The sequence below is a fragment of the Carassius gibelio genome, chromosome A25 (assembly GCF_023724105.1).
Source record: "Carassius gibelio isolate Cgi1373 ecotype wild population from Czech Republic chromosome A25, carGib1.2-hapl.c, whole genome shotgun sequence".
NCBI lineage: Eukaryota > Metazoa > Chordata > Actinopteri > Cypriniformes > Cyprinidae > Carassius > Carassius gibelio.
Window position 1 is genome coordinate 17,466,075 of NC_068395.1, and position 24,861 is coordinate 17,490,935.

The following is a 24,861-nucleotide window of genomic DNA, read 5'->3' on the forward strand; positions in this document are numbered from 1 at the left end:
AAAAAGTATTTTTATGTCAAGTTCTATTAATAAAAACAATTATGAATTTAACAATATTTGTAATATATTAAATATTTGTTAATATGTATTATCAAAATGTAGGGCTGTGAATCTTTGGGTAGGATTCGATTCATGATTCATTGTGTTTCAATTAGATTCAAGAACGATTTTTGCAAATTTACAACGATTCAATTCGCTCAATTCTTGAATCGATTTTGCTTTACAATCCTCATAAGGCTGTGGTTCTCTCGGTTGGTTGTGCATCTTTTTCTTCCACACTTTTTTCTTCCACTCAACTTTGTGTTAACATGCTTAGATACAGCACTCTGTGAACAGCCAGCTTCTTTGTCAATGAATGTTTGTGGCTTATCCTCCTTGTGAAGGGTGTCAATTGTCTTTTGGACAACTCAGATCAGCAGTCCTCCCAATGATTGTATTGCCTACTGAACCAAACTAAGACCATTTTGAAGACTCAGAAAAGCTTTGTAGGTATTTTGAGATGATTTAGCTGATTGGCATGTCACCATATTCTAATTTTTTGAGATTGGGTTTTTGTTAAATGTGAGCCAAAATCACAATTAAAAGAACCAAAGACTTAAACTACATCAGTATGTGTGCATTGAATTTATTTAATACATGAGTTTCGCAATTTGAGTTGAATTACTGAAATAGAGTAGTGTATTTTTTAAATAATTTTTTCCTTCGCAGACAAAAGACAGTTGTACATGTTGAGAATGAGTATTAAAGGATAACCCCTTTAGGTTTTTTTTTTAAATACATGTTTGGACCCTTGCTCTGATCAGCACTGATGTTGTGTTTGTTGCAGGTCAGTCTCTGAGAGTGCGCATTAGCCTCTCTCAGCTGTACGGCAGCAGTGTGGCTGCTAGTCTGATCGGTCAAGCTGTGTGTCAGACCGCTATGACCCGAACTCTGCTCTGCAGAGACCTGCTCATCCTGCAACAGCTGTACCTGCGGATCGGAGATAATGTAAGTAGACACACTCACACATACTTATCTCAGTTAGGCCTGTTTGTGACGTTAAAACTTGAACATCAAAAAATTGTCTTTTAAGGTAGAAACTGTCCATTTGAAAGCAAAAATTGTGCATTTGAATTTATATGTGGCAAGCAATGATTAGCATATTCTATTTAAAACACATTGTTGATAATTATGAGAAAAATTTTTATTTACTTCAGACTTCAAGATATTAATAATGATTTGATTTGAAGAATTAAACAATTGCTATATCAAGGTAAATATTCTGTATTGATAACCTTTTTCATCTTTTTTTCTGGTAATTTTTTTCTAGCTAGTTTTTGAAGGGAAAAAAAGCCTGATTGAAATGTAACAATAGATAATAAATACCTGATGGGTGTGCTTTTGGCAGCCAGTAAGTAAGCAATTACACTTAAAATGTTGAAATAAGAGGCACCAACTTTAGGTAATTGGATAGATGTGACCATAGAGATAGGAAAAGTTAACATTTTTTAATTTAAAGAAGGATGTGAATCTGGAAAAATGGAGGCAAAGGTTATATTTATCAGAAAGAAGGTCTGATTTTGCTGCTATAAATAAGTAGAAGATGATTAATGTATAGATGGATATATGTTTATATAATTTATGCTTGTGTGTGTACATATAAGTAATAGGACAAATATTGTAACCCTGGATCTATAAATTACTTTTTGTGTTTGTTTTTTTTTTGTTAGTTTGTTTATTTTTTTGCTTTTAAGTAAAACATTTTTTTTTACTTTGATTCAATTTAACAAATTTTGAGTATAATTTATATTTGAAACACATCAGGTAATTGTACATGTCTAGATATACTGTAAAGACATTGCATTGAGCGTTAAATGTAATTTGAAATATGCTGTGTGATTGTACTCTGTGCAGAATAAACCTAAAAAAAATATAACTGACTTAAAAACATGGTGTTCCCCTAACTGAAAAATAATTCTGTAGAACGGTTTAAATACAGTTGGAATTTTGAAAATATTTAAGTGAAAATATATGTATGTATATACTCTGTACTCTTTTTCTTGATCGTTTGTGCAGGCATTTGTTCCAGGCAGTGCTCAGTTATTGCAGCTGCAGCAAGACTTGATTCCTCGATGCTCTAATCTGCTGTGCACGTATCACCTGCTCAAACAGATGAGCCTGACATTGTCCTCATCCGTTCCACTTGACATACTGTGAGTTCAGACACACAATCCCAAAAAAATTCAAGTTTAAATTTATATTTAAGCCATGGTTCTTATTGCAAATATGTTTATACTATGGTAGGATTGTTATGGTGGCAAAGTTCTTAGTCTTGAACTTAGAAATCAATGTATGTTTCAGAAATAAGGCAACATTTATTAAATTTCTTCCAAAAAAATGCTTTATCATATATGCGGTTATGAGGCTGTGTTTTTAGAGGGCTGTGGGAAATGAGAAGGACAGAGCTACTTTTCATGTTTCCCAATAATCCAAACAATTGAAACTTTGTAAATAGTCTGAAAATCCATTTAAACATAAACATCCATTTATGTTGCTGGGAAATCAAAACTGGTTATTATCAAAACTTCTCTCTATTTTTTCAGCGATGAGAAGAGCCAGTGTGTAAAACTTTTGAACAGAAACAAAGAATGTGGAAGATTGTTCTCAGGGCCATAATGTATATAATGAAAACATCGAAAGATTGTTACGAAAATGAAAAAATGAAAAATCTGACATGAAAATCTGTCTATGAAAACATGAACACATGATTAGGACAGGTTAGATTATGATTATGATCAAGCAATGTTATTAATAAAGGAGCAAGAAATATCTGCCTGAGGGGAAGAGTGTACCAATAAACGGAAGCTAATTCTATCTATGACACATCCTATGATAAATCAGATAACTGAGATACATATCAGACGTAACATTACAACTTGTATCAGCACAATAGGATGCTAAGTTATGCGTTAGACCGAGAGAGAGATGGAGCGATCGCGAGCTCCCTTTGATGCGTTTTCATGTCAACGCGCTGAAAGATGGACAAGGACAGATTTTACTATAGATTCCTATAAAGTTCTCATTATAAATGTATGGCAGATTTGTGCTATATTATCAATCTTCGTTATTAAGTGTAATAGGTGTAATTAAGTTTTATTTTTAAGTTAAGTTTTATTTTCCATAAACCACCTGCGCGTTTTCGAAGCCATATGAATTGCATTATGCCCACAAATATGACGGGAAAAACCTTGGCTGCATTATTATAACATCAATAATTAAATAATAACAATAATAATAGAAAAATAAAACATCGGGCATTGCTTAAATGAGCATGAAACGAATCGCTGATAGGCAGCGATTTCAGCATTACTGTTCATGTTAATTAATCAGACGTAGACTAGCTCTTGTAACTTTTATCTGAAAAAAATTTGCCGATGCAGATGTGAACTTGACCGAAAGTGTAACTCCGATTGCGCTTTACAAACACGAAAGTACAATAAATTCACATTAGTGTCACTATCGTTATTTTTTTTATGTATTATAATATTTAATTAATATTTTGTATTCTGTTTGCACATTCTGATCAACCAAAATATTAATTAATAGCATGGAAATCACTGATTATTGCTAAATAATTGAATAAGATTTAAAATATAGATAAAAACTATGACAAACAAATAATTTTGATTTCGTCATCTCTAAGAATATAATTAGGCTACAATCCAGGGGTGAAACGTAGTTTTTAAAAGATAAAGAAAACGGTTCATTATAAGTATTATAAGTTATAAAACAGAGGCCAAATAGCCTAGATATTTTAACGATGGCTAAAGCTCAAAACTGAAATAATAATATTTAATAAATGGATATTATATTTACCATGACCGGTGAAACATTCAAATGTCTATTCAAAAAGAAAAGTCGGTCTACGTGCTCAGATGAGAGCCGGATGCGCAACCTGCCCACATTTAGTGGAATAAATTCGCCCCGCTCGCACAGATTTTGCAGGAACAGCCAGGTACTGGACAAGTAAACCTGCTCTGCCCCTGAAACTAACGCAGCAAATCTTTCAACACCATTTCAGCGAATAGCTTTGTCATCTTCTCGGTTCTGCCTGCGTTGCATTTAGGTCTTAAGGCAAGTGATTCAATGCTCGTCTGAGTTGCCGCTCTCTTATTGCCAGATATTTTATGTTCAAATTTTAGATGATAGCGCATTGTATTTGTTGTAGATTTGTGTGAAAGCTTGGCGCTGCACAGCTTAACCTGAACTGTATTTTCATCGTTCTTCTCAAAGGGAAACCAGCCATCACTTACGTGACTTTGAGGCCATGATTATCTGTCTTCTAACGTCTTTTGAGGCATCAAGTGGGAAGCTAACCAATCAGAGACCAGGGCGCCGCCCAACGTGCCATAACCAATCAAAAAAAAAAAAATAATAATTTCGATCATCGTTTATGTGATCGATCATCGCTGTCGCGGTCGAGTACTCGATTACTCGATCACTGTTGCCCATCCCTACTACCAATGGAATGAGAGGTGCAACTGTCACTCTCAACCCAAACTAACATTAATAGCCAGTCAGAATGTTTTGCTTTTATAAAAACAAGACGCACATAATAGTGTTCAATTGCAGACCTGATGAACGGAGAAGTGCGACAAAAAGCTTTTTTTTTTAATGATATTCTGTTTTAGCACGTAATGTGTTTTAAGCCAAATTAATCTGTTCTAATCTTAATTAATCTGTAAACTTTTTTTTTAAATGCTATGAATGTTCATGCTAATTTTAAAAATAGAAATGTCATAGGCTCCTACAGCCTTGTGAGCAGTTGATAATAGACTCAGACTGTTATGTTAATAAGTGACATCATTCGGTTATGTTATATTCATATGTTGCAGCAATCATACAACCATCAATTGGCTTGGTTTAGGATAGACCTTTCTCTAATGAATTAAACAGTTTGTTATCATACAGATTGAAAGCCTGAACAGTCTCTCTCCCTATCTCTCTTTTTATGTGTTGCCATTTCTTTTGTTTTGTCTTTGAGTTATAAAATTGTTACTGTCCTTACTTATTTCATGTGTTATCTATCTCTCTTTAGAAATGCTGATCTTCAGCACCTGTCTGTTTTGGAGCTGTCCGATACCACCACACCTGCATCCAGAAAATCAGGTAAAATAAATGAATTGCTTCAGTATAGACCGTGTATGATGGATGGTGAGAACTCTGATTGTTCACGCTGTGTTGTTTCTCTTCTGTTTCAGTGTTGAATCCTCAAACTGTGGTGGAGTTGTTCTACCAGAATGTGGCCCGTAAAGCCATCATGTCTCAGATCTTCTCCCAGCAGGATGTGGAGGGCAATCAGACCATGTTGCACTGGCCACAAATGGTCTCCAGTGTCCTGACACTACTCTGCCAGTTTCTGTATCTTCTTGATGTGTAATATGCTTGATGTGTAGTATATATAGACTCACAAACCCTTTAGATATAATTGTCTAAAAAATGTTTATCATTCAAGTATTTTGGATTATGCAAGCAGAAACACGCACAGCCACGTATCATCGAAAGCATCTGGGTGAGATGTAATTCATGAGTTCAGTATTTCCCTTAAATCATTTCACTAGCTGGCCCAGCAATCCCAGTTTCCTCTTTCCTGAATGCCTGATGGTAAACTGCCAGTATGCACAACTGCAGGTGAGACACCACTTATTACCTGTCTAATTTCCCAGAAATATGACTTGCTGGATTTTATATTTTTTTATATTATATATTTTTTAGATTTTTATTTTTTTGTGATTTAATTCCAGTTTTTAATAAGTCAATAGTTTTTGGGATTGTTTTTATTTTAACCCTTGTTTGCATGGTGTATAGCCTACATATATTCATTACAGCCTCACATATTGGGTATGTTGTAGAATACAATTTAAAAAAATTATAATGTCAAAGTAATTAATTTTTTATTAGAATTATTTTTCTATTTTTTTCATCCGGGTAATCATAGTAATAATTGATAGGTAATGATAGTCCTCTTGTTGCTTGGGGCTCAGATATATATTGGCCTTCATGTAGTTTTTGACAATGTCCACTGTCTGCAGGTTGCTCTTAGTTCAAATTCTCTGGAGTGTCCATTGTAGACATGTCAGTTGGATATTGGTCCAGCACCAATTTTATTATCTGCAGCTGCTGCCGTCTTTATATTAGTCCTCCTTCCTATCTTTGATTTATTTGAATATGAATAAAGACTTCTGGGTGGAAGGTCTTAGCTGACTGGGTTTGTGTATGTCTTATGATTCAAGTATCCCAAAATTTTCTCTTTAAAAGCTTTGGTCAGTTGTTCTTACACACACAGTGAAGGGGAAAAAATAAAGAGGTTGTGACATTGTAGCAGTGAGCACCGAAAATTGTATTATTGTATCTAGTTAACATTCTTCTGGGTCAAATTTCAAATATTACAGTCATGAATTTGTCTCGATTTACTGATAAGTAGAATAACAAAGTCCTTCAGCTTGATTTTATTATGTAGCCTGCAGTTGCTCTACACAATAATAATTTATATATCACTTTATATCACTTACAATTTTTTTTTATTAAATAATATAGTTTTAGTAATGCCTATAAATAATTACATTTTTTGTCATTGTGGCTCTGTCCTCCCAACAGGAATATGTTCGGTTAGTTGGACCCTGGTGCCAGGTGAATGTGGGATCCTATCGTTTTGTTTTGGGTCAATGCTATCTGGCCAGCGGTGAGGGCCAAAAGGTAAGGATATGTGTAACTAGTGGTATGTCGTCTGTCTGTCCAGCCTCCTTTTGTAAGAAAATCTGTGCTTTTTATTAACTAATAATATATCTAGTAGGGCATTTACTCCAGTTTAATCAATTCCTATTTTGGAGAATACATTTGTAATAATTTATTATAGATTCTTAAATCCCAAGAATCATTCTTTACTCAATGCTTTTTCAGTTAGTGTGTTTACAAAACACTATTATTAGTTGTAGTTTGTCTCACATCCAATAAAATCACAATAAGCTTTGTGCTTTACTTTTGATATGAAGCGGAGTGTAAGCTTTCAAATTCTGTCAATATTCAAGCAATAAAACATTAAAATAAATAAGTCAACAAAAAATTTGTGCTTTGTAATCTGGCGTTACAATGCTTTACCCGCCTCGGTTAGAGTGGCATGTGCGTCATCTCTCCCTCATTACTACTAGTTAAAACATTAAATAAGCAAAAGGTATGTTGAAAGATACATCACAACTGAACAAAATGTATTATGTCTCATATAGTTGGCATGTGTCAAACTCCACTTGTAAACAAAGTTACAGTACTGTTCTTATTAATGTTGCTATAACAGTCTGTGTTTAGTCTTACTTAGATTACCTTGGCTAGCAGTAAGATCCCATAAATAGATCTTGAAAGATTTTTCACGTTATTGCCTGAGGTTTTTTTAACCTATACCTTGCGGGCTTTTCCGTCACTGCTCAGGAAGACTGATATGATTATGCCAAAAGGCCAGTTGTTCCTTGGGGGCTGAACTTTCTTCAACAGTACAACTTCTCCAGCATGCAGCTTTCAGTGAGTCTCATTTGTGTTGAGGTTGGAGTGTGCTAATATATAGTTTTCTCCATTGGCTAAAGAACTTGTTGTTCTGTGCCTGCACGCGTTTCCACTGACATTTCAGGAGGTCTTTTTAGTGAAGTTCTCAATAGCCGCTTTTCCACTGTCTGGCCAATGTGAGCAGGGCCTTAAAACGGGCCGGGAGGGGCTAATAATAGCCTCGGGCCAGTAGCACAGAGGCCAAAATAGTGCTGCATTTCCATCGTCAGGCCTGAAGCTCCACTGCGCTTCACTAAAACACACCCTTTACTCTCGGGAACAATGTAATGCAACCCCATTATTTCACCAACAAGAAGTTATTAGAAAAAAGAAATAAAGAAATAAATCCCTGTTACATGCACGATCACAAAAAGAACACGATAACAGCAGCCTTTTGTTTACATGCTTTGTTAAATATTTACATTCAAAAGCATCAATGTTTTACTGAAAGTGATACATTGATCATAATTTATCAGACTTGAAAATTTGTCACAGAAATAAATGTATGTATTTATTTCTTTTTAATGCTGAAGCATTATGAAAATACCCTGCTTATTCAGTCGAGACTGTTTCTGTTTATTTGTAGTTAAATACGTAACATTTAGAATTAATTATAATTTCTCTAGTTTTTTATAAAAGATCCCGAACAAAAAACATTATTATATTTTTATAACATAGACTATGTGGAGCTAAATTCTCCAGACGAGGCTTATGACAGATAAAATGTTGCTAAATAAATATGCGATTGAGAATGAGAAGCTGACGTCTGATTTCTTAAAACGGTCACATTTACCATTTTTACTATGGTAATGTTAATACCTTGCGTGCATAGTCTTTTGTATCGCTTATAAATATTTCTGCCTTTTATGGTGATTATAATCCACATCGGATCGGAACGCGTTATTTAAAACACTCGCTGATGACTGAAAGTGAGTTTTGAGCTCAACTCATTTTAAAAAGTTTTTAATGCTGGTGTTATAGCTGTTATATTTCTGAAATGATCCGCGGTACTGAGACTGTCCAGACGCAGAGACACTCCGCCATTGTTCATAATCACTCCCCTAGACCCAGCTGGCATGCTTTATCCCAAGGTTTTCGTCGGGCCAAAAAACCCTGGCCGTTGGCCCTGAGGAAGCACAGACAAGGCATGATCAAGCACCGGAAGTGACAGTGGAAACGCGTCTGGCACGCACTAGCACGCCCGCTTTAAACCCGACAGAGAAAACTTCCCCAACCCTCTACGGACACCTTGGCAATTGAATCGCTATTGGCTAGTACATTTTTTAGTTTACTCGCCAGACTGATTATATATATACAGGTGCTGGTCATATAATTAAAATATCATCAAAAAGTTTTTCACTAATTCCATTCAAAAAGTGAAACTTGTATATTATATTCATTCATTACAAACAGACTGATATATTTCAAATGTTTATTTCTTTTAATTTTGATGATTATAAGTGACAACTAAGGAAAATCCCAAATTCAGTATCTATTGCGAAAAGGTTCAATATTGAAGACACCTGGTGCCACACTCTAATCAGCTAATTAACTCAAAACACCTGCAAAGACCTTTAAATGGTCTCTTAGTCAAGTTCTGTAGGCTACAAAATCATGGGGAAGACTGCTGACTTGACAGATGTCCAAAAGACGACAATTGACAGCTTGCAAAAGGAGGGCAAGACACAAAAGGTCATTGCAAAAGAGGCTGGCTGTTCACAGAGCTGTCCAAGCACATTAATAGAGAGGCGAAGGGAAAGAGAAGATGTTGTAGAAAAAAAGTGTACAAGCAATAGGGTTACCCGCACCCTCAAAAGATTTGTGAAACAAAACCCATTCAAAAACGTGGGGCAGATTGACAAAGAGTGGACTGCAGCTGGAGTCAGTGCTTCAAGAACCACTACACACAGACGTATGCAAGACTTGGGTTTCAGCTTCGCATTCCTTGTGTCAAGCCACTCTTGAACAACAGACAGCGTCAGAATAATCTAAAGACAAGAAGGACTGGACTGCTGCGGAGTGGTCCAAAGTTCACAGTCATGTTCAAGCTCACAATCCACGTTGTTTGATGTCCAGTGGAAAGTTTCCACAGTCAGTGATGGTTTGGGGTGCCATGTTATCTGCTGGTGTTGGTCCACTGTGTTTTCTGAGGTCCAAGGTCAACACAGCCGTATACCAGGAAGTTTTAGAGCACTTCATGCTTCCTCCTGCTGACCACCTTTATGGAGATGCAGATTTCATTTTCCAACAGGACTTGGCACCAGCACACAGTGCCAAAACTACCAGTACCTGGTTTAACCCTCTGGAGTCTTATATAATATATGCTTAAACTCGCTCAGTCAGAGAGTGTTCTGCGAGTGAACATATATCTGAGCTTAACTTATATTTGGCCTCCAACTCAAATACTGGTGAGTAAATCTGAGAATTGGTTAGCCATTGGCTAATATTAAACATTTAGTTGCCCAGAGTAAAGATTTAGTCACATATGCGATTGATTTTACTACCCATGCTACCCATGTGGGAAGCTTGTGGAGGATTGACATTTTCAGTTATTTCTGAATATAATATGTAAATATGTGATGGGTATTCTTGGGTATTCTTGTCAAATTAGCACTTCCATGAAGTTACATGGTTTGTATGTACATGGAACTTTATTCAATATATTGCTTAAAAGCAGGCAGCAGTATTAAACATGAAAAAAAAAAAAAAAAAAAAAAACTTAACTAAAAAGCACAACTTAATTTGCTACTATAAAGCGGCTCTCCACTATGCAGCCATTTTACCTTCAAGGACACAACAGATAAATTTTTTTAAATGGAGACTTAGCAAACAGCCATTCCTCCTGCACACTTTGGGCCCTATTTTAACGATCTGAAACGCAAGTGTCAAAGCGCGAAGCGCAAGTAAGTTTGTGGGCGGGTCTCGGCGCAGTTGCTATTTTCCCGGCGGGATAAATGGCTCTTGCGCCCGGCGCAAATCTAAAATGGGTTGGTCTGAAGTAGCTTCATTATTCATAGGTGTGGTTTGGGCGTAACGTGAAATAAACCAATCAGAGCGTCATCCAACATTCCCTTTAAAAGCAGGTGCGCAAGTTCCATTATGGATTGCTATTATTATGGCGTATTTACCAGGCGCATGCCAGGAGCGGTTCACAGCCGAGGAGACTGGTGTTCTTGTAAGAGCATTGAAAGACAGAGAAGTTGTGCTGTAAGGGGATGGGAGAATAATTAGCCTGAATAATTTGTGAGATAGTTTTATGCCTATTTTTTTTTTCACATCTTCGTGGCACACCACAATGATTTCCGTCATCTCATGTGTTAATATTTTTTTAGTGTAACAATTTATGATTTGCAAAAATAACTGTTGCATCTGTGTAGATTACATGAGCAAAGTGTATGCGCGTTGTGCACGCTATACATTATGGTCAAGCATGCACCCTTAAAATAGCATAATGAACAACGCGCAACGCGCCACTGACTTTAGACTAGGTTTTTTCTGGTCAGTGGCGCAATTGTTTAATGGAACAGCAAAATAGCACCAGGGATCGTTTGCGCCGGAACACGCCTCCTTTTTTGCGCTGAACCGCCCAGGGAGCGCAAGTTCATTCACTAGTTTAGCGACGTGCTTCTGTGGAGGGAAAAGCGCGCTTTGCGCAGGTGCAAAATAGGAATGACACATGCGTCGGTGTACAAAGTCAATTGCGCTGGGTGCAAGATAGGGCCCTTGGTCCTTCGAAAATAGAAATTATCCAGGATCTTAAATAAGGCACTTTAAATCACTTCCGGGGTGGCATAGCATCCTTTCTGCACGATTAATCGAATGCAATTGTCATGTGCATTTTGTCAGTAAAGCCTGTTCTGTGATCAGCATTTAATCATCATCACATGCTTTCAGATGGAGCAGCATTTACTACACAGAGCTGTAGTCCACTGACAAGTTACACAAAAAATTGCAGATGATTTTATTGCACGATTACGAAGCCATTTGTGAAGCTTCTCAGAGAACAGAGACTCTGTGTAGTAAATGCTGCTCCATCTGAAAGTATGTGAAAATACCACATTTAATAACATTTAAACTCCGAACTTACTTCATAACGTCAGTCGAGTGTTTGAAATAAATCCTTGTGAGATGACGTGTCTTCTTAAACTGAATAATAACAATATATTTCATAGTATTTACTGCTGATCACAGAACTGTGCTTCACTGAAGGATAAAAAACAAACGCAGCTTCTGTCGAATTGCGATTTCGATTCTATTTCGATTAATCGTGCAGCCCTACTTTCTCCTTTTTCATTTCATTTTGTGAATGCCATTTTGGCACATTTAACTTCTGCTGAAGCTCTAGCTTTTGCAGCAGCCCTAGCAACCAAAAAATTGGAGGAAGATATTGAGTATTTCTTCTTCTGAAGATGCCTTTTCTTTCCTTCCATTCCGTTCGCATGTTCGCTTTTGAACATTTGGTTTTGCTGACATTCAGTAAGAAACCATTTGTTTGGCACCATGATGTCAGACTTTGTACCTCTTCAAGGTAGGCCACCTCGTTGTTGGAGATGAGGCCCATCACAACTGTATTATCCGCAAACTTGATGACAGAAGTGGAAGTGTGAGTGGACACACAGTCGTGTGTAGAGGGAGTAAAGCAGCAGGCTTATAACATTCTTGTCGGGCTCCTGTACTCACCCTCACTTCCTGAGGTCTGCATGATAGAAAATCAAGAACCCAGCCATAGAGTGGGGCATTCAGTCCGAGGTTTCTGTGCTTGGACACCAGATTAGCCGCATTTCCACTGTCGGGCCAGTGCTTTAAACGGGCCAAGCAGGGCTAATAGCCTTGGACCTGGAGCACCGAGGCCAAAATAGCACTGCGTTTCCACTGTTGTTGTTGGGGACTATAGTGTTGAAGGCTGAGCTATAATCTACAAACTACAACCTCACATAATTCCCTTTATTGCTGTCATTGTGGGTGAGAGTGGCATGCAAGAGATGCAAGATGCATCCTCAGCAGACCTATTAAGAATTTGAGTGAACTTCACAAGGAATGGACTGAGGCTGGGATCAAAGCACACAGACGTGTCAAGGGATTTGGCTACAGTTGTCATATTCCTCTGGTTAAGCCACTGCTGAACCACAGACAACGTCAGAGGCGTCCAGGGTCCTAGAGTCTGGAGGAAGGGTGGAGTAGCTCATAGCCCAAGTTGCTTGAAGTCCAGTGTTAAGTTTCCACAGTCTGTGATGATTTGAGGTGCAATGTCATTTGCTGATGTTGGTCCACTGTGTTTTTTGAAAACCAAAGTCACTGCACCCAAGAAATTGTCAAGAGGAAAATGAGAAACCAAAAATACATATGAGCTGAAGGCCACAGTCAAAGAAACCTGGGCTTCCATACACCTCAGCAGTGCCACAAACTGATCACCTCCATGTCACAACGAATTGAGGCAGTAATTAAAGCAAAAGGAGCCCCTACCAAGTATTGAGTACATGTACAGTAAATAAACATAGCTTTCCAGAAGGCCAACAGTTAACTAAAAATGCATTTTTCTATATATATATATATATATATATATATATATATATATATATATATATATATATATATATATATATATATATTGGTCTTATGAAGTATTCTAATTTGTTGAGATGGTGAATTGGTGGGGTTTTAGTTAAATGTGAGCCAAAATCATCACAATCAAAAGAACCAAAGACTTAATCTACTGCAGTCTGTGCGCATTTAATTTATTTAATACACAACTTAACTTTTCTGTGACATTCTAATTTATTGAGATGCACCTTTGCATTTTTAAATGTGATTGTTAGTACATTTTACCAATATTTACCATACTTTCAAAATGATAATTTAAAAAACCAGGGCTATAGACTTATAGACTTTAGCTGAAATTTAAACTTAAAACATCTCAAGATAAATAGAGCTGTTCAGCTTGGTAAAGCTGTATTTGGCAGCCACAGTCTAATACATTACCCCTAGATTCAATATGAAACTTTTAATAAAACAAAATACTGGTCATAATCATGCTGAGGCTGTGTAGTTGTAAAAATTCCTTTAAATGCTTATAGCTTCTAAATGCGAATTTTGTCTCTGATTTGGAGCACACTGCCATATAGATAAATTTAAGACATATTAACACTAACACCCAAAACATTTTTGTTTTGAATTCATGGGAACTTTAAACTGTAAGCCAGGACAACAGGCACCATATGTGAATTTCTTTTTCTTTATTTTTTTTTTATATATTTTTTCGTGTTTATGTATGTGCATTGCAGGAAAAAAAAAAAGAATTGTTCACAAAATTGTTTCCAGAAGCAGAAAAGTGCTGTCGAATTGTGCCTATTTGCAAATTGTGTTTGCCATGTGTGGATGTTTTTATTTTATTTTAGGCATTGCAGTGTTTCCAAGAAGCAGCCGCTGAGGTGGATAAAGAAGACTTTTTAATGAAACTCACAGGTTCAGACGAAGAGACGGCCACTGCAACCACCCCACGATTACTTTATTACAACAAGGTATGCGTCTGCTAAGATGCACAGACCATGTTAAAATGCTGATTCAGCAATCATAATGGGAATGTAATGATTGTAATTTTTTGAGTTTAGGTTTTGAGGTTATTGGAGGACATTGGTTTGCCAGAGCTTGTGATTAATTTGGCAACACTGGCCATATCTGAAGCTGTCAATGATGAGAGAAGCCAGGTAACAGCTTTGTTTGTTTATTTGTTTTTTCAGGAAGATTAATTCATTACATTAATTCAATTATGTAATCCTGGCATGTTGTGTTTTTTTTTTTTTTTTTTTTTGTCTGATGGAATGTTTGGATTAACCCTAAAATGCATAGCTACCTTTTCCCCTCAGAATGTAAATGTGGGAATAAAATTATATGCATATTATGTATCTCAGTAATTAGAAATATCAGTAACTATGTAATTGCTGAATAATATAATGAAAGCTATCCATGTATTGTTATATCTTAAACATAATTTGGAGAATATCTTATCTGTTTATTATTGATAATAAACCGACACTTGTATTGTAGGCTGCTCTGTGGACACGTATATTTAAGCATCATCTGGATCTTGGACACAACAGTCAGGCATACGAGGCCCTGACGCAGAACCCTGATTCTAGCAGGTACTGTGCACTGACATATTTTTCTTTAGTTGATGATACACAGGGCAACTTTTTGAGCGATGTTGCTGGGCAATGTTGCCCTCAACAGGCAAACAGGTGAGGGACAGGAACCGCGACTCATCTAAAGTGTTCAGTAGAGTTGGGCTGATAGATGATGCCATTGTCCCCCCCCCCCCCCCAATACCCTAATGGGAATAAATATGAGATGAGAGGAAAATGTACAATTATGTACTTTCTCTCTCAGTTATGTCATTGGGTAATTATACCGTATATAAATTGTGGGCATCAGGGAGCCACTATAATGCCTGGCATTTAAGATATTTTTTTTTATCAACTGAGATTCTCAATCGCACATATTTTGTTTATACTATGGAGCGGCAGTACATATCACACATTTTAAAGATAAGATGTTTGTCAGTGGTGCTCAGGATCGGCAAATCATTTGCCATCGTCCTCAGACATCTCTCCGTACTCTGTTTATGTGTTAAGTGAAATTTGATGTACTGTAATGTAACAGACTACCGCTAGCAATCATTGTTTGTTTTCCGTGCCTTTCTGAATACAAGTTCACCCGATGTCATCATCTATCACAGTGTTTCACTGTAGACAACCAATGCCACATCACTCTAGTAACCAGATAAAAATTTTTTTGCCCATTGTCAATTGGAAAGTGCACAAGCAACATTGCTCAAAAAAATTGCCCCATGTATCATCACCTTTAGCCAGTTTAAAATTAAATACTTGACCTCTGTGTTGTTTGTGTCTGCAGGCAGCTGGACTGTCTCCGACAGCTTGTGGTGGTTCTGTGCGAGCGTGCTCAACTTAGGGATCTCGTCCAGTTCTCATTTGTTAATTTACATGATGAGGTATGTCAGAATAGTCACTCATGCATTTAGCAATATATGTTCTTAATACTAAGTAAAATTTGCATATCTTCTAAGCTCTAGGTGCTATTTAAATATTGTAGCATTTTCTTTGCAATGAATGTAAATCCCCTGGAGTCACATTTATTTAGCAGCTTTACAGTATCAGGAAAATAGCGTCAATTATGCAAGAGGGCAATAGTAAACACTCAGTTAACACTTTCACTTAAATGAGGGTGGTAGTTGTGCAAGAAAGTGCGCTGGCCATACAAAAACTTATGGCCTCATTCAAAATTGGAGCCAGTGCTGGCCTCCCAGGTTGTTTCAGAGGTTGCTGGTCCTCATGGCCTCCGCATCTCCAGTGCTATATTTGAGCCTGCTTCATATGAGAACACTACAGTACCGGCTTTTGGCTCCTGGTCAAAGGAGGAAAGCTGGTTGCACATCAACTGCCTGAAAATGCTGGCAGTGTGATTAGCCCTCTAGACCTTCCGGCCAGACCTTAAAGTGGTGTCCTATATAAATCGTCAGGGCTGGCTTACTTCATGGCATCTCTTCTTTCTAATAGAGCACCTTTTTGAATGGGCACACCTCAACTTAAGTTAATTGAGAGCAACACATGTTCCGGGTGCACTGAATCAAGGAGCATACATGATGTCTCCGAGCAATATCCTCTTAGAGAAGTAGATAGTCCATCCGCAAACGATTCAGAAAATTTGGGAGATTTTGGGCAAGCAGATGTCGATCTTTTTGCCTCAAAAGACATCTTTCAATGCCCAACTTACTTTTCGAAAGACAAGAATGCATTGGCCTACAACTGGCCCAACCTCCTCCTGTATGCTTTCCCTTAAATGGTCTGTCTTCTCCGCCTAGTGCTTACCCAGAGACCCAAACTTCAGATATTTTCATTCCTTGAAATGTTGCGTTTCCATTCCACACTCAATGTCTATGTAGCAGCTATAGCAGCTTCTCACGCTCGTATAGACAGTGGGCTGGAACAACTTGGTTGTTCGCTTTCTTAAAGGGGGTCTACTGTCCCTTTATGGGATTTGCCCACAATTCTGAGGTTTCCCCCCCTTCGAGGCGCTACAATCGATTGACCTCCGGGCTCTGTCGCTGAATATTGACCTGTTGCTAGCCTTAGCATCGGTCAAGTGAGGAGACTTGTAGTGCTTTCTGTGAGCCCCACCTGCCTTGAGTTCAGGCCCAAGGTCATCCTGAAAGCCAAGACATGGGTATATACCTAAGGTGCTCTCCACTCCGTTTAGAGCCCAGGTTATAACATTATTGCTGTTCCCTCCCTCAGAGAATGACCTGTCAGGGCTCTGAGAAATTTACTTTGGGTGTTTCATCCCATTTAGGCAGTCGGAACAACTCTTTATGAGTTGAAGCATGAGTTAGAGCGCATGCTTCCATCCGCTCCTGTTCACAAAAACAGAGCACGAAGCGTCAGTTTAACGTTAAAAGAGAGTGTGGTAAGATGAGGCTGCAAATCATTTAACATTAGTCAACTTAATAATACGTTTTACTATAAAAATGTTAAGTGACCAACAGCAGTGATACATTTTTCTCAAATATTGACTTTTTGAGATAGGGAGTGATATGTGCACGATCTCAGGTCTTTGTGTGTGTGTGTGTGCGTGTGTGTGCGTGTGTGTGCGCAATGGCAGCTCGTTGGGGGAGGCAGGGGAGGCACAACTTCCCCAAAATTCTGGGCTGATTATTAACCAAGTACTTATGATTAGTAGTAATATTGAATATTTGATCTCCAACAGATTTTCCAAGCTGTCATTCAAACAAATTTAAAATAAAGGGAGCTATAACTGTAGGCTACAGAAGTAAATGGCACAGCAGGCAGCTCTCTTTTAACACCGACATTTAAGAAGGTAAATATAATTGGTGTGCCTCCTTTATTTTAAAACCCACGAGCCGCCACTGCGTTTGTGTGTGCGTGTGTGGGCATGTAAATCAATTAAAGCAGCGCATTAACGGTAGGGTTGGGTATCGATTGGGTTTTTTATGATACCAGTGCCATTTCAATACTTTTAAAACTGCCTGAACCAATGTTTCTATAAAAATAAACTAATAAATAAATAAAAGCCTAAAAAGCAATCAAAAATAAACAAAAGGAGCAATGATATATAAGTGCTATAACAAGTCTCAGTTAGGTTAACACAGTACACGTAGGATGGGTTTTTAACTAATATAATAAATAAAAAGAAAACAGATAGAATAAAAAAAATAAAAGAATAGAGCAAGCTTGTTAGAGGCAGGGCTTAAAGTATTCCGGCACCGTGCCGGATCTCCGGCGTGTGGCCGTGAGGAAAAAAAAAATAATATTTGAGAGCCTGCGCATGCAGTTTAATATTTTCGAGCCAATTTATTTCTTCTACCAATCATATGAGAGGAACGCAGCTTTAACTAACGTTGCAAGCCTATCAGAAGCAGAGAAGGGCGTGTCCTTGCAACACAGTATGATTGACGCCCATACGTCAATATCACGTTAGCGTTGTCGGAGAAAAAAAATGTAGCGCAAGTTTATGAAGCCTGGGGATGCTGTCCTAGACTTCTAGCAATAGATAAAGGACTCAAAAATAAATGGCGCTTTTTGGCAGTTGGTGCAAGAAACAGAGAGCCCTGGGCTTGTTTCTGCATTATTTGTTTGAGGAAGCTTCTGTATGCCGGCAGCGGTAAGAAAGTGCTTGCTCGCTATGATTTATGTTGCGTTCCAGGCAACCCGTAACCCATGTTTTTCCAACCTTAAACCCGGGAAAGTGCACTGGAACGGCAGTCAAAGCCGTGACTTCCCATCCGTGAACTCGTACTAGATCGATGTACTCTGGGTTTTGACGTCACAGCACGCGAAACAACAGCGACAGCCCCTACGGATGCAGTGTTTATGCAAGTGGTACATGTTGAAAATTATATTTTAGGACACTGTAACGTTGCAATAAAATTAATAATCTAGCTAAATTTCCTTGCGCACAGAAAGTTTGGCGTGACTTGCCTGGAACAAAGTCAAATGGTACAAAGTCGTTAGTCGTGGTTTGAAATAGTGACGAGCTCAAAAACCTGGCAGGAACGCAGCACCAAACTCCGGTCATAGAGCCGCTGCCCGTGCACTCAAACTTACCACGTCGTTCTCCCGCTCCCGCCGCAAAATCCCGCGGGTAAATGTATAGCAGTTTTTCTTTTTTTTTAATACATTGCATACACTGTTGAATATAAATTAAAAAAGAAACGAAAAAATAAACAAATGTTTAGTTTTATTTGCGTTTAATTAAAAGTATGAACATGAACAAAGAACAATTAGAACATAGAAATACAGTAAAAAAGTAAGAAAAGTAAAAAAATATATATATACCTATAATAATTAGGCTATATAGCCTAATAAATTATATAAAAATAATAAACCTGGATTTATTTCATGTTCAAAGGAAAAGTAGCTTATGGGGCCTGCGCAATTCCTTCAAACATTTAACAAAAATATCCTTATTCCTCAATAACAAAATAGACCAATTTTAAATATTTCGCTAAATAAAAAAAAAAAACTGAATTTACAAAAAAAAAAAAAAAAACTGTACGACTACTTGTGCCCATGCAGTAATATCATGTCGTTGACTGTTGAGAGCTTCCGTTTAATCCGTCTCTGCTCCAGTTTCTGCTTCTAGTTATTTTATTTTGTTAGATATTTCCACTTTGAGGGAGTCCCGCAAATAATTTTATTTTCCCGCAACCCGCACACAATAATATTTTGCCGCCCGCATCCGCATTCACCCATCAATTATTGTCCCGCGCCGCAATCGGTGGCGCTGGGTCCCGCGGGGGTGCAAGTCTCTAGCCGGCAGCAACTATTAGCTGACACACCGTTGTCTATGACTGACCATGTCTGCGATTTAAAAAATACGCTTGTGCACATTTATACCAGAACATGATTTGTCATTCAGAATTTCGCAGCCACTGGTCACCCTGTGTATAAAACTGGCAGAAGACAAAAAAAAAAGCGTTAACTAGCCTGATGGTTTCAAATCAACATGCGAGTTATTCCAGAAAAAAAAGTGATAATAGCCTGGATTTCACTCCTAATCTTCAGTTTAGCAGTTCAGTTCTATATACAATTATATACAACATATACAATTGCATAATAAATGAAAAGAAAATAGAATGCAAAAAGATTAGAAAGGTAGTTAGATTTTTTAAAGAATAGAATTAGAATAGTGAGTGTTAAAGTTAGAGGGTCAAATAAAGATAGAAGAGATGTGTTTTAAGCCGATTCTTGAAGATGGCTAAGGACTCAGCTGCTCGGATTGAGTTGGGGAGTTCATTCCACCAGAAGGGAACATTTAATTTAAAAGTCCGTAAAAGTGACTTTGTGCTTCTTTGGGATGGCACAATCAAGCGACGTTCACTTGCAGAACGCAAGCTTCTAGAGGGCACATAAGTCTGAAGTAACGAATTTAGGTAAATGGGTGCAGAGCCAGTGGTAGTTTTGTAGGCAAACATCAATGCCTTGAATTTTATGCGAGCAGCTATTGGAAGCCAGTGCAAATTGATAAACAGAGGTGTGACGTGTATTCTTTTTGGCTCATTAAAAATTAATCTTGCTGCCGCGTTCTGAATTAATTGTAAAGGTTTGATAGAATTGGCTGGAAGACCTGCCGAGAGAGCATTGCAATAGTCCAGCCTGGACAGAACAAGAGCTTGAACAAGGAGTTGTGCAGCATGTTCCGAAAGAAAGGGCTTGATCTTCTTGATGTTGAATAAAGCAAATCTGCAGGATCGGACAGTTTTATCAATGTGGTCTGAGAAAGTCAGCTGATCATCAATCATAACTCCAAGGCTTCTAGCTGTTTTTGAAGGAGTTATGGTTGATGTGCCTAACTTGATGGTGAAATTGTGATGGAACGATGGGTTTGCTGGAATCACAAGCAGTTCTGTCTTGGCAAGGTTGACTTGAAGGTGATGGTCCATCATCCAGGAAGAAATGTCAGTTAGACAAGCTGAGATGAGAATAGCTACCGTCGGATCATCAGGATGGAATGAAAGGTAGAGTTGAGTGTCATCAGCATAGCAGTGGTATGAAAAGCCATGTTTCTGAATGACAGAACCTAATGATGCCATGTAGACAGAGAAAAGAAGTGGTCCAAGAACTGAGCCCTGAGGCACCCCAGTAGTTAGATGTTGAGACTTGGACACCTCACCTCTCCAAGATACTTTGAAGGACCTATCTGATAGGTAAGACTCAAACCATTGAAGTGTTGTTCCTGAGATGCCTTTCGCCAGTAGCGTTGATAGAAGGATCTGGTGGTTAACCGTGTCAAAAGCAGCGGACAGATCAAGCAAGATAAGTACTGAAGATTTGGATTCTGCTCTTGCCAGTCTTAGAGCTTCAACAACTGAGAGCAAGGCCGTCTCAGTTGAATGTCCACTTCTGAAGCCAGATTGGTTGCTGTCAAGGAGATTGTTGTGTGTGAGAAATGTAGAGACTTGTTTGAACACAGCTCGTTCAAGTGTTTTTGCAATAAAAGGAAGAAGGGAAACTGGTCTGTAGTTCTCTAAAAGAGATGGGTTGAGGTTGGGTTTCTTAAGTAGTGGAGTTATACGTGCCTGTCTAAATGATGAGGGAAATACACCAGTGTGGAGCGAAGTGTTGATGATGTGAGTGAGTGCAGGTACAACTTCAGGAGAAATGGCTTGAAGGAGATGAGATGGAATTGGATCAAGGGGGCAAGTTGTAGGGTGATTAGAAAGCATGAGTTTTGACACTTCTGCCTCAGAGAGTGAAGAGAAGGATGTAAATGAGTGTAAGTTTGCTGGTGATATGAGCTTGACTGATTGTGGTGTGGAAAATTGTGCACTAATGTGTTTAATTTTATTAATGAAAACGTTGCAAAGTCGTCAGCTATTAGAGATGAAGCAGGAGGAGGAGGAGGAGGACAAAGAAGTGAGGAAATTTTTAAAAAGCATGCGAGAGTTAGATGAATTGTTAATTTTGTTATGGTAGTATGTCCTTTTAGCAGAGGAGACATTAGCAGAGAAAGAAGATAGGAGTGACTGATACACAATAAGATCAGTAGTATTTTTGGACTTGCGCCACACCCTTTCAGAAGCTCTAAGCTTAGAACGGTGTTCGCGTAGAACATCAGAACATTTACCAAGCTTCCCTTTCTAATAAACGTATTTCACGATCTGGGTCATTATTTAATACAAAAACACACATAATGTTTCTACTGTATCTCTGACAATCACTCTGATATTTAGTTAAAATTAGTGCTGTCTGTCCCTGTCTTTAATCTGTTCTGTCTATGACTGTGGTCATTCTTTATAAAGTAGCAGCAATGTCGTTTGTAAAGTACAGTACTGTGCAAAAGTCATAGGCACATTAGTATTTTCACCCCAAAAAAGGGTTTTAAGCCAGTTATGTTTATATTTTGCTGTAGTACGTCCGTAGGTAGGAAATATCAGTTTACATTTCCAAACATTCATTTTGCCATTAATTTATTATTAATTAATCTAGTGAGATTTTTGAATGCACAAGAAGTCTGACAACAGACTGCCAAAGACTTAAGACTTTTGCACAGTAGTGTATGTCAAAGTCACCTTTATTTATATAGCGCTTTAAACAAAATACATTGCGTCAAAGCAACTGAACAAACATTCATTAGGAAAACAGTGTGTCAATAATGCAAAATGATAGTTAAAGACAGTTCATCATTGAATTCAGTGATGTCATCTCTGTTCAGTTGAATAGTGTCTGTGTATTTATTTGCAATTGTAGTCAACGATATCGCTGTAGATGAAGAGGTGACAGCGGCAAGGAACCCGAAACTCCATCGGTGACAGAATGGAGAAAAAAAACCCATGGGAGAAACCAGGCTCAGTTTGGGGGCCAGTTCTCCTCTGACCAGACGAAACCAGTAGTTCAATTCCAGGCTGCAGCAAAGTCAGATTGTGCAGAAGAATCATCTGTTTCCTGTGGTCTTGTCCTGGTGGTCGTCTGAGACAAGGTTTTTACAGGTGATCTGTATCTGGGGCTCTAGTTGTCCTGGTCTCCGCTGTCTTTCAGGGATGTAGAGGTCCTTTCTAGGTGCTGATCCACCATCTGATCTGGATACGTACTGGATCCGGGTGACTGCAGTGACCCTCTGATCTGGATACAGACTGGATCTGGTGGCCACGGTGACCTCGGAACAAGAGAGAAACAGACTAATATTAGCGTAGATGCCATTCTTCTAATGGTGTAGCAAGTACATTGGGTGTTATGGGAAGTGTTTCCGGTTCCGGTTTACCTAATTAATGCAGCCTAAAAATCCTTTAACGGATTTGGATATTAAAAGCATATTAGTATGTTATGTGTAAAACAGGTTAAAGAGATGGGTCTTTAATCTAGATTTAAACTGCAAGAGTGTGTCTTCCTCCCGAACAATGTTAGGTAGATTATTCCAGAGTTTAGGCGCCAATTAGGAAAAGGACCTGCCACCCGCAGTTGATTTTGATATTCTAGGTATTATCAATGGTCTCTAGCTAGCTATGTATAAAGAACGTGTAATTAAATTAAGTATTTAAATAAGTGTAGTTAAAGTATGCGTTCATGTGTGTTAAGAGCTATATTTTCGCTGGAAGGACACAGCTGTGGTGAGCGGTGAACGGAGCAGAAACTTTACAGTAGATGGGAAACTGATTGCTCCCTCGTGACCTTTTGTAAAATATTTATGACAAAGAACTGCACAGATACAGATATTCTAACGATCTGTCGATAAACACACACTTTGTGTCCTCTGTTTGTGTGTGTGTGCTCTGAAAACTGTATTGTTTTAATGCATTGGCCTTGTCAAACATACACACACACACACTGTTCGCGTTTTTTTTGTTAAACAATTATTTAATTAAAAATACAGAATAAAGGGTAAAAAAAATCTAGTTTTCTTTAAGAAAAAAATAAAGTTTTTATATGGATTAAAATACTTAGACATGCTTAAACAAAGAATTTGGTTACAATAGAAAATATTGTGAGAAAAAATAAAACATTTTAAAGGGCTCTAAATATTTAATTTGTTTTAAACTTTTATTAAATTGATGTGAAAATGTATAGGTTTTAATTAATTAGATTTGCTTTATGATTAATACACTTTAACTATTTAAACAGAGTGGAGTTCAAACGGGGAAAAAAAACAGAATCCAAACAAATTCAAACTGATAACATGGAATTTGAAAAAAAAAAATGGAATTTCTGGACAAATTAAATGGATTTTGTGGTCATTTCAACATTTACTATTGCTAGTATTATTATTATTACTACTAGTATTATTCAGTACATTATTTATATATATATATATATATATATATATATATATATATATATATATATATATATATATATATATATATATATATGTAAAGCAATATTTTAGTTTTTGTTCAATCTGTATCGGCCAATGTGGTCCAACCTAGTTATTATTATTGGTGAAATCCACTATCGGTCGGCCTCTAGTAGGGACCATGTCAATCTGTACACCGTTTGTGCATGGAGCTCACTTCTAACAAGCTGATTATCTAAATCAGGTGTATTAACAAAGTCTAGAATGAGTTTTAATGTTTTTGTCGGTGCTCCAGGACACACGGCATTACAGTATAGGAAGGAGCATAACATTTCCATCACATGCTTGAGGCATCCGGCCAATTACAACGCACTGGATAGCACTCCTCGCTTTTCAGAATGATGAATTTTGTATTTCAGAAAGGCTGGGCATAAAGGAGAAACAATAATGTATGTGTAAAAATAGGGATTTTCACAGTTGAATCGGAAATTTAGAATCTTTTCGATTTTCGACTAATAGTCAATTCATATGTTTGGGGGTGGGGCTTATGGGAACTGAAACATAAATCTATATGGGTGGTTGGATTTATTCACGCACTTTAAAATATTAATTTGAAGCTTCTTTCTTTTCAGATTCTTACAGCTTTATCATAATAGGCTGTATATTAACTTTTTGGGATAAAACCGGTAGTTCTATGTGAAATCGGACATTTGAGCTCCCCCATATAGTCAAAATGGCATAATCAATAACACCCTGTGAATATTCGACTGTTAGATTGGTTCTCGAATCAGGCTCCTTGAATCAAATCATTGATTCGTTGACTATTCGGGGGTCACCCCTATGTAAAATAATGTGTTTTTTAAACTTATACCACACAAACCCATTTCGTTACACCAAAAACAGAAAATAATGATTTTTTTAGCAGCATCGTTTGACACCTTTAAGTTTACAAGTCCAAAAACATGTATA

The 24,861-nt window shown here is 37.6% G+C and overlaps 1 protein-coding gene across 1 annotated transcript in view; it reads left to right on the top strand.

Annotated features, from left to right (window-relative positions):
* The window catches only part of nup160 (nucleoporin 160), an 82,011-nt gene that overhangs the window by 44,423 nt on the left and 12,727 nt on the right, over window positions 1-24,861 (top strand). The window contains exons 17-26 of the mRNA XM_052543733.1: window positions 827-987; window positions 2,056-2,192; window positions 5,078-5,148; window positions 5,241-5,400; window positions 5,601-5,670; window positions 6,637-6,735; window positions 13,968-14,090; window positions 14,181-14,276; window positions 14,617-14,711; window positions 15,481-15,577. Of these exons, the coding sequence (XP_052399693.1) occupies window positions 827-987; window positions 2,056-2,192; window positions 5,078-5,148; window positions 5,241-5,400; window positions 5,601-5,670; window positions 6,637-6,735; window positions 13,968-14,090; window positions 14,181-14,276; window positions 14,617-14,711; window positions 15,481-15,577 (1,109 nt within the window). The remainder of the gene's footprint in view (window positions 1-826; window positions 988-2,055; window positions 2,193-5,077; window positions 5,149-5,240; window positions 5,401-5,600; window positions 5,671-6,636; window positions 6,736-13,967; window positions 14,091-14,180; window positions 14,277-14,616; window positions 14,712-15,480; window positions 15,578-24,861) is intronic.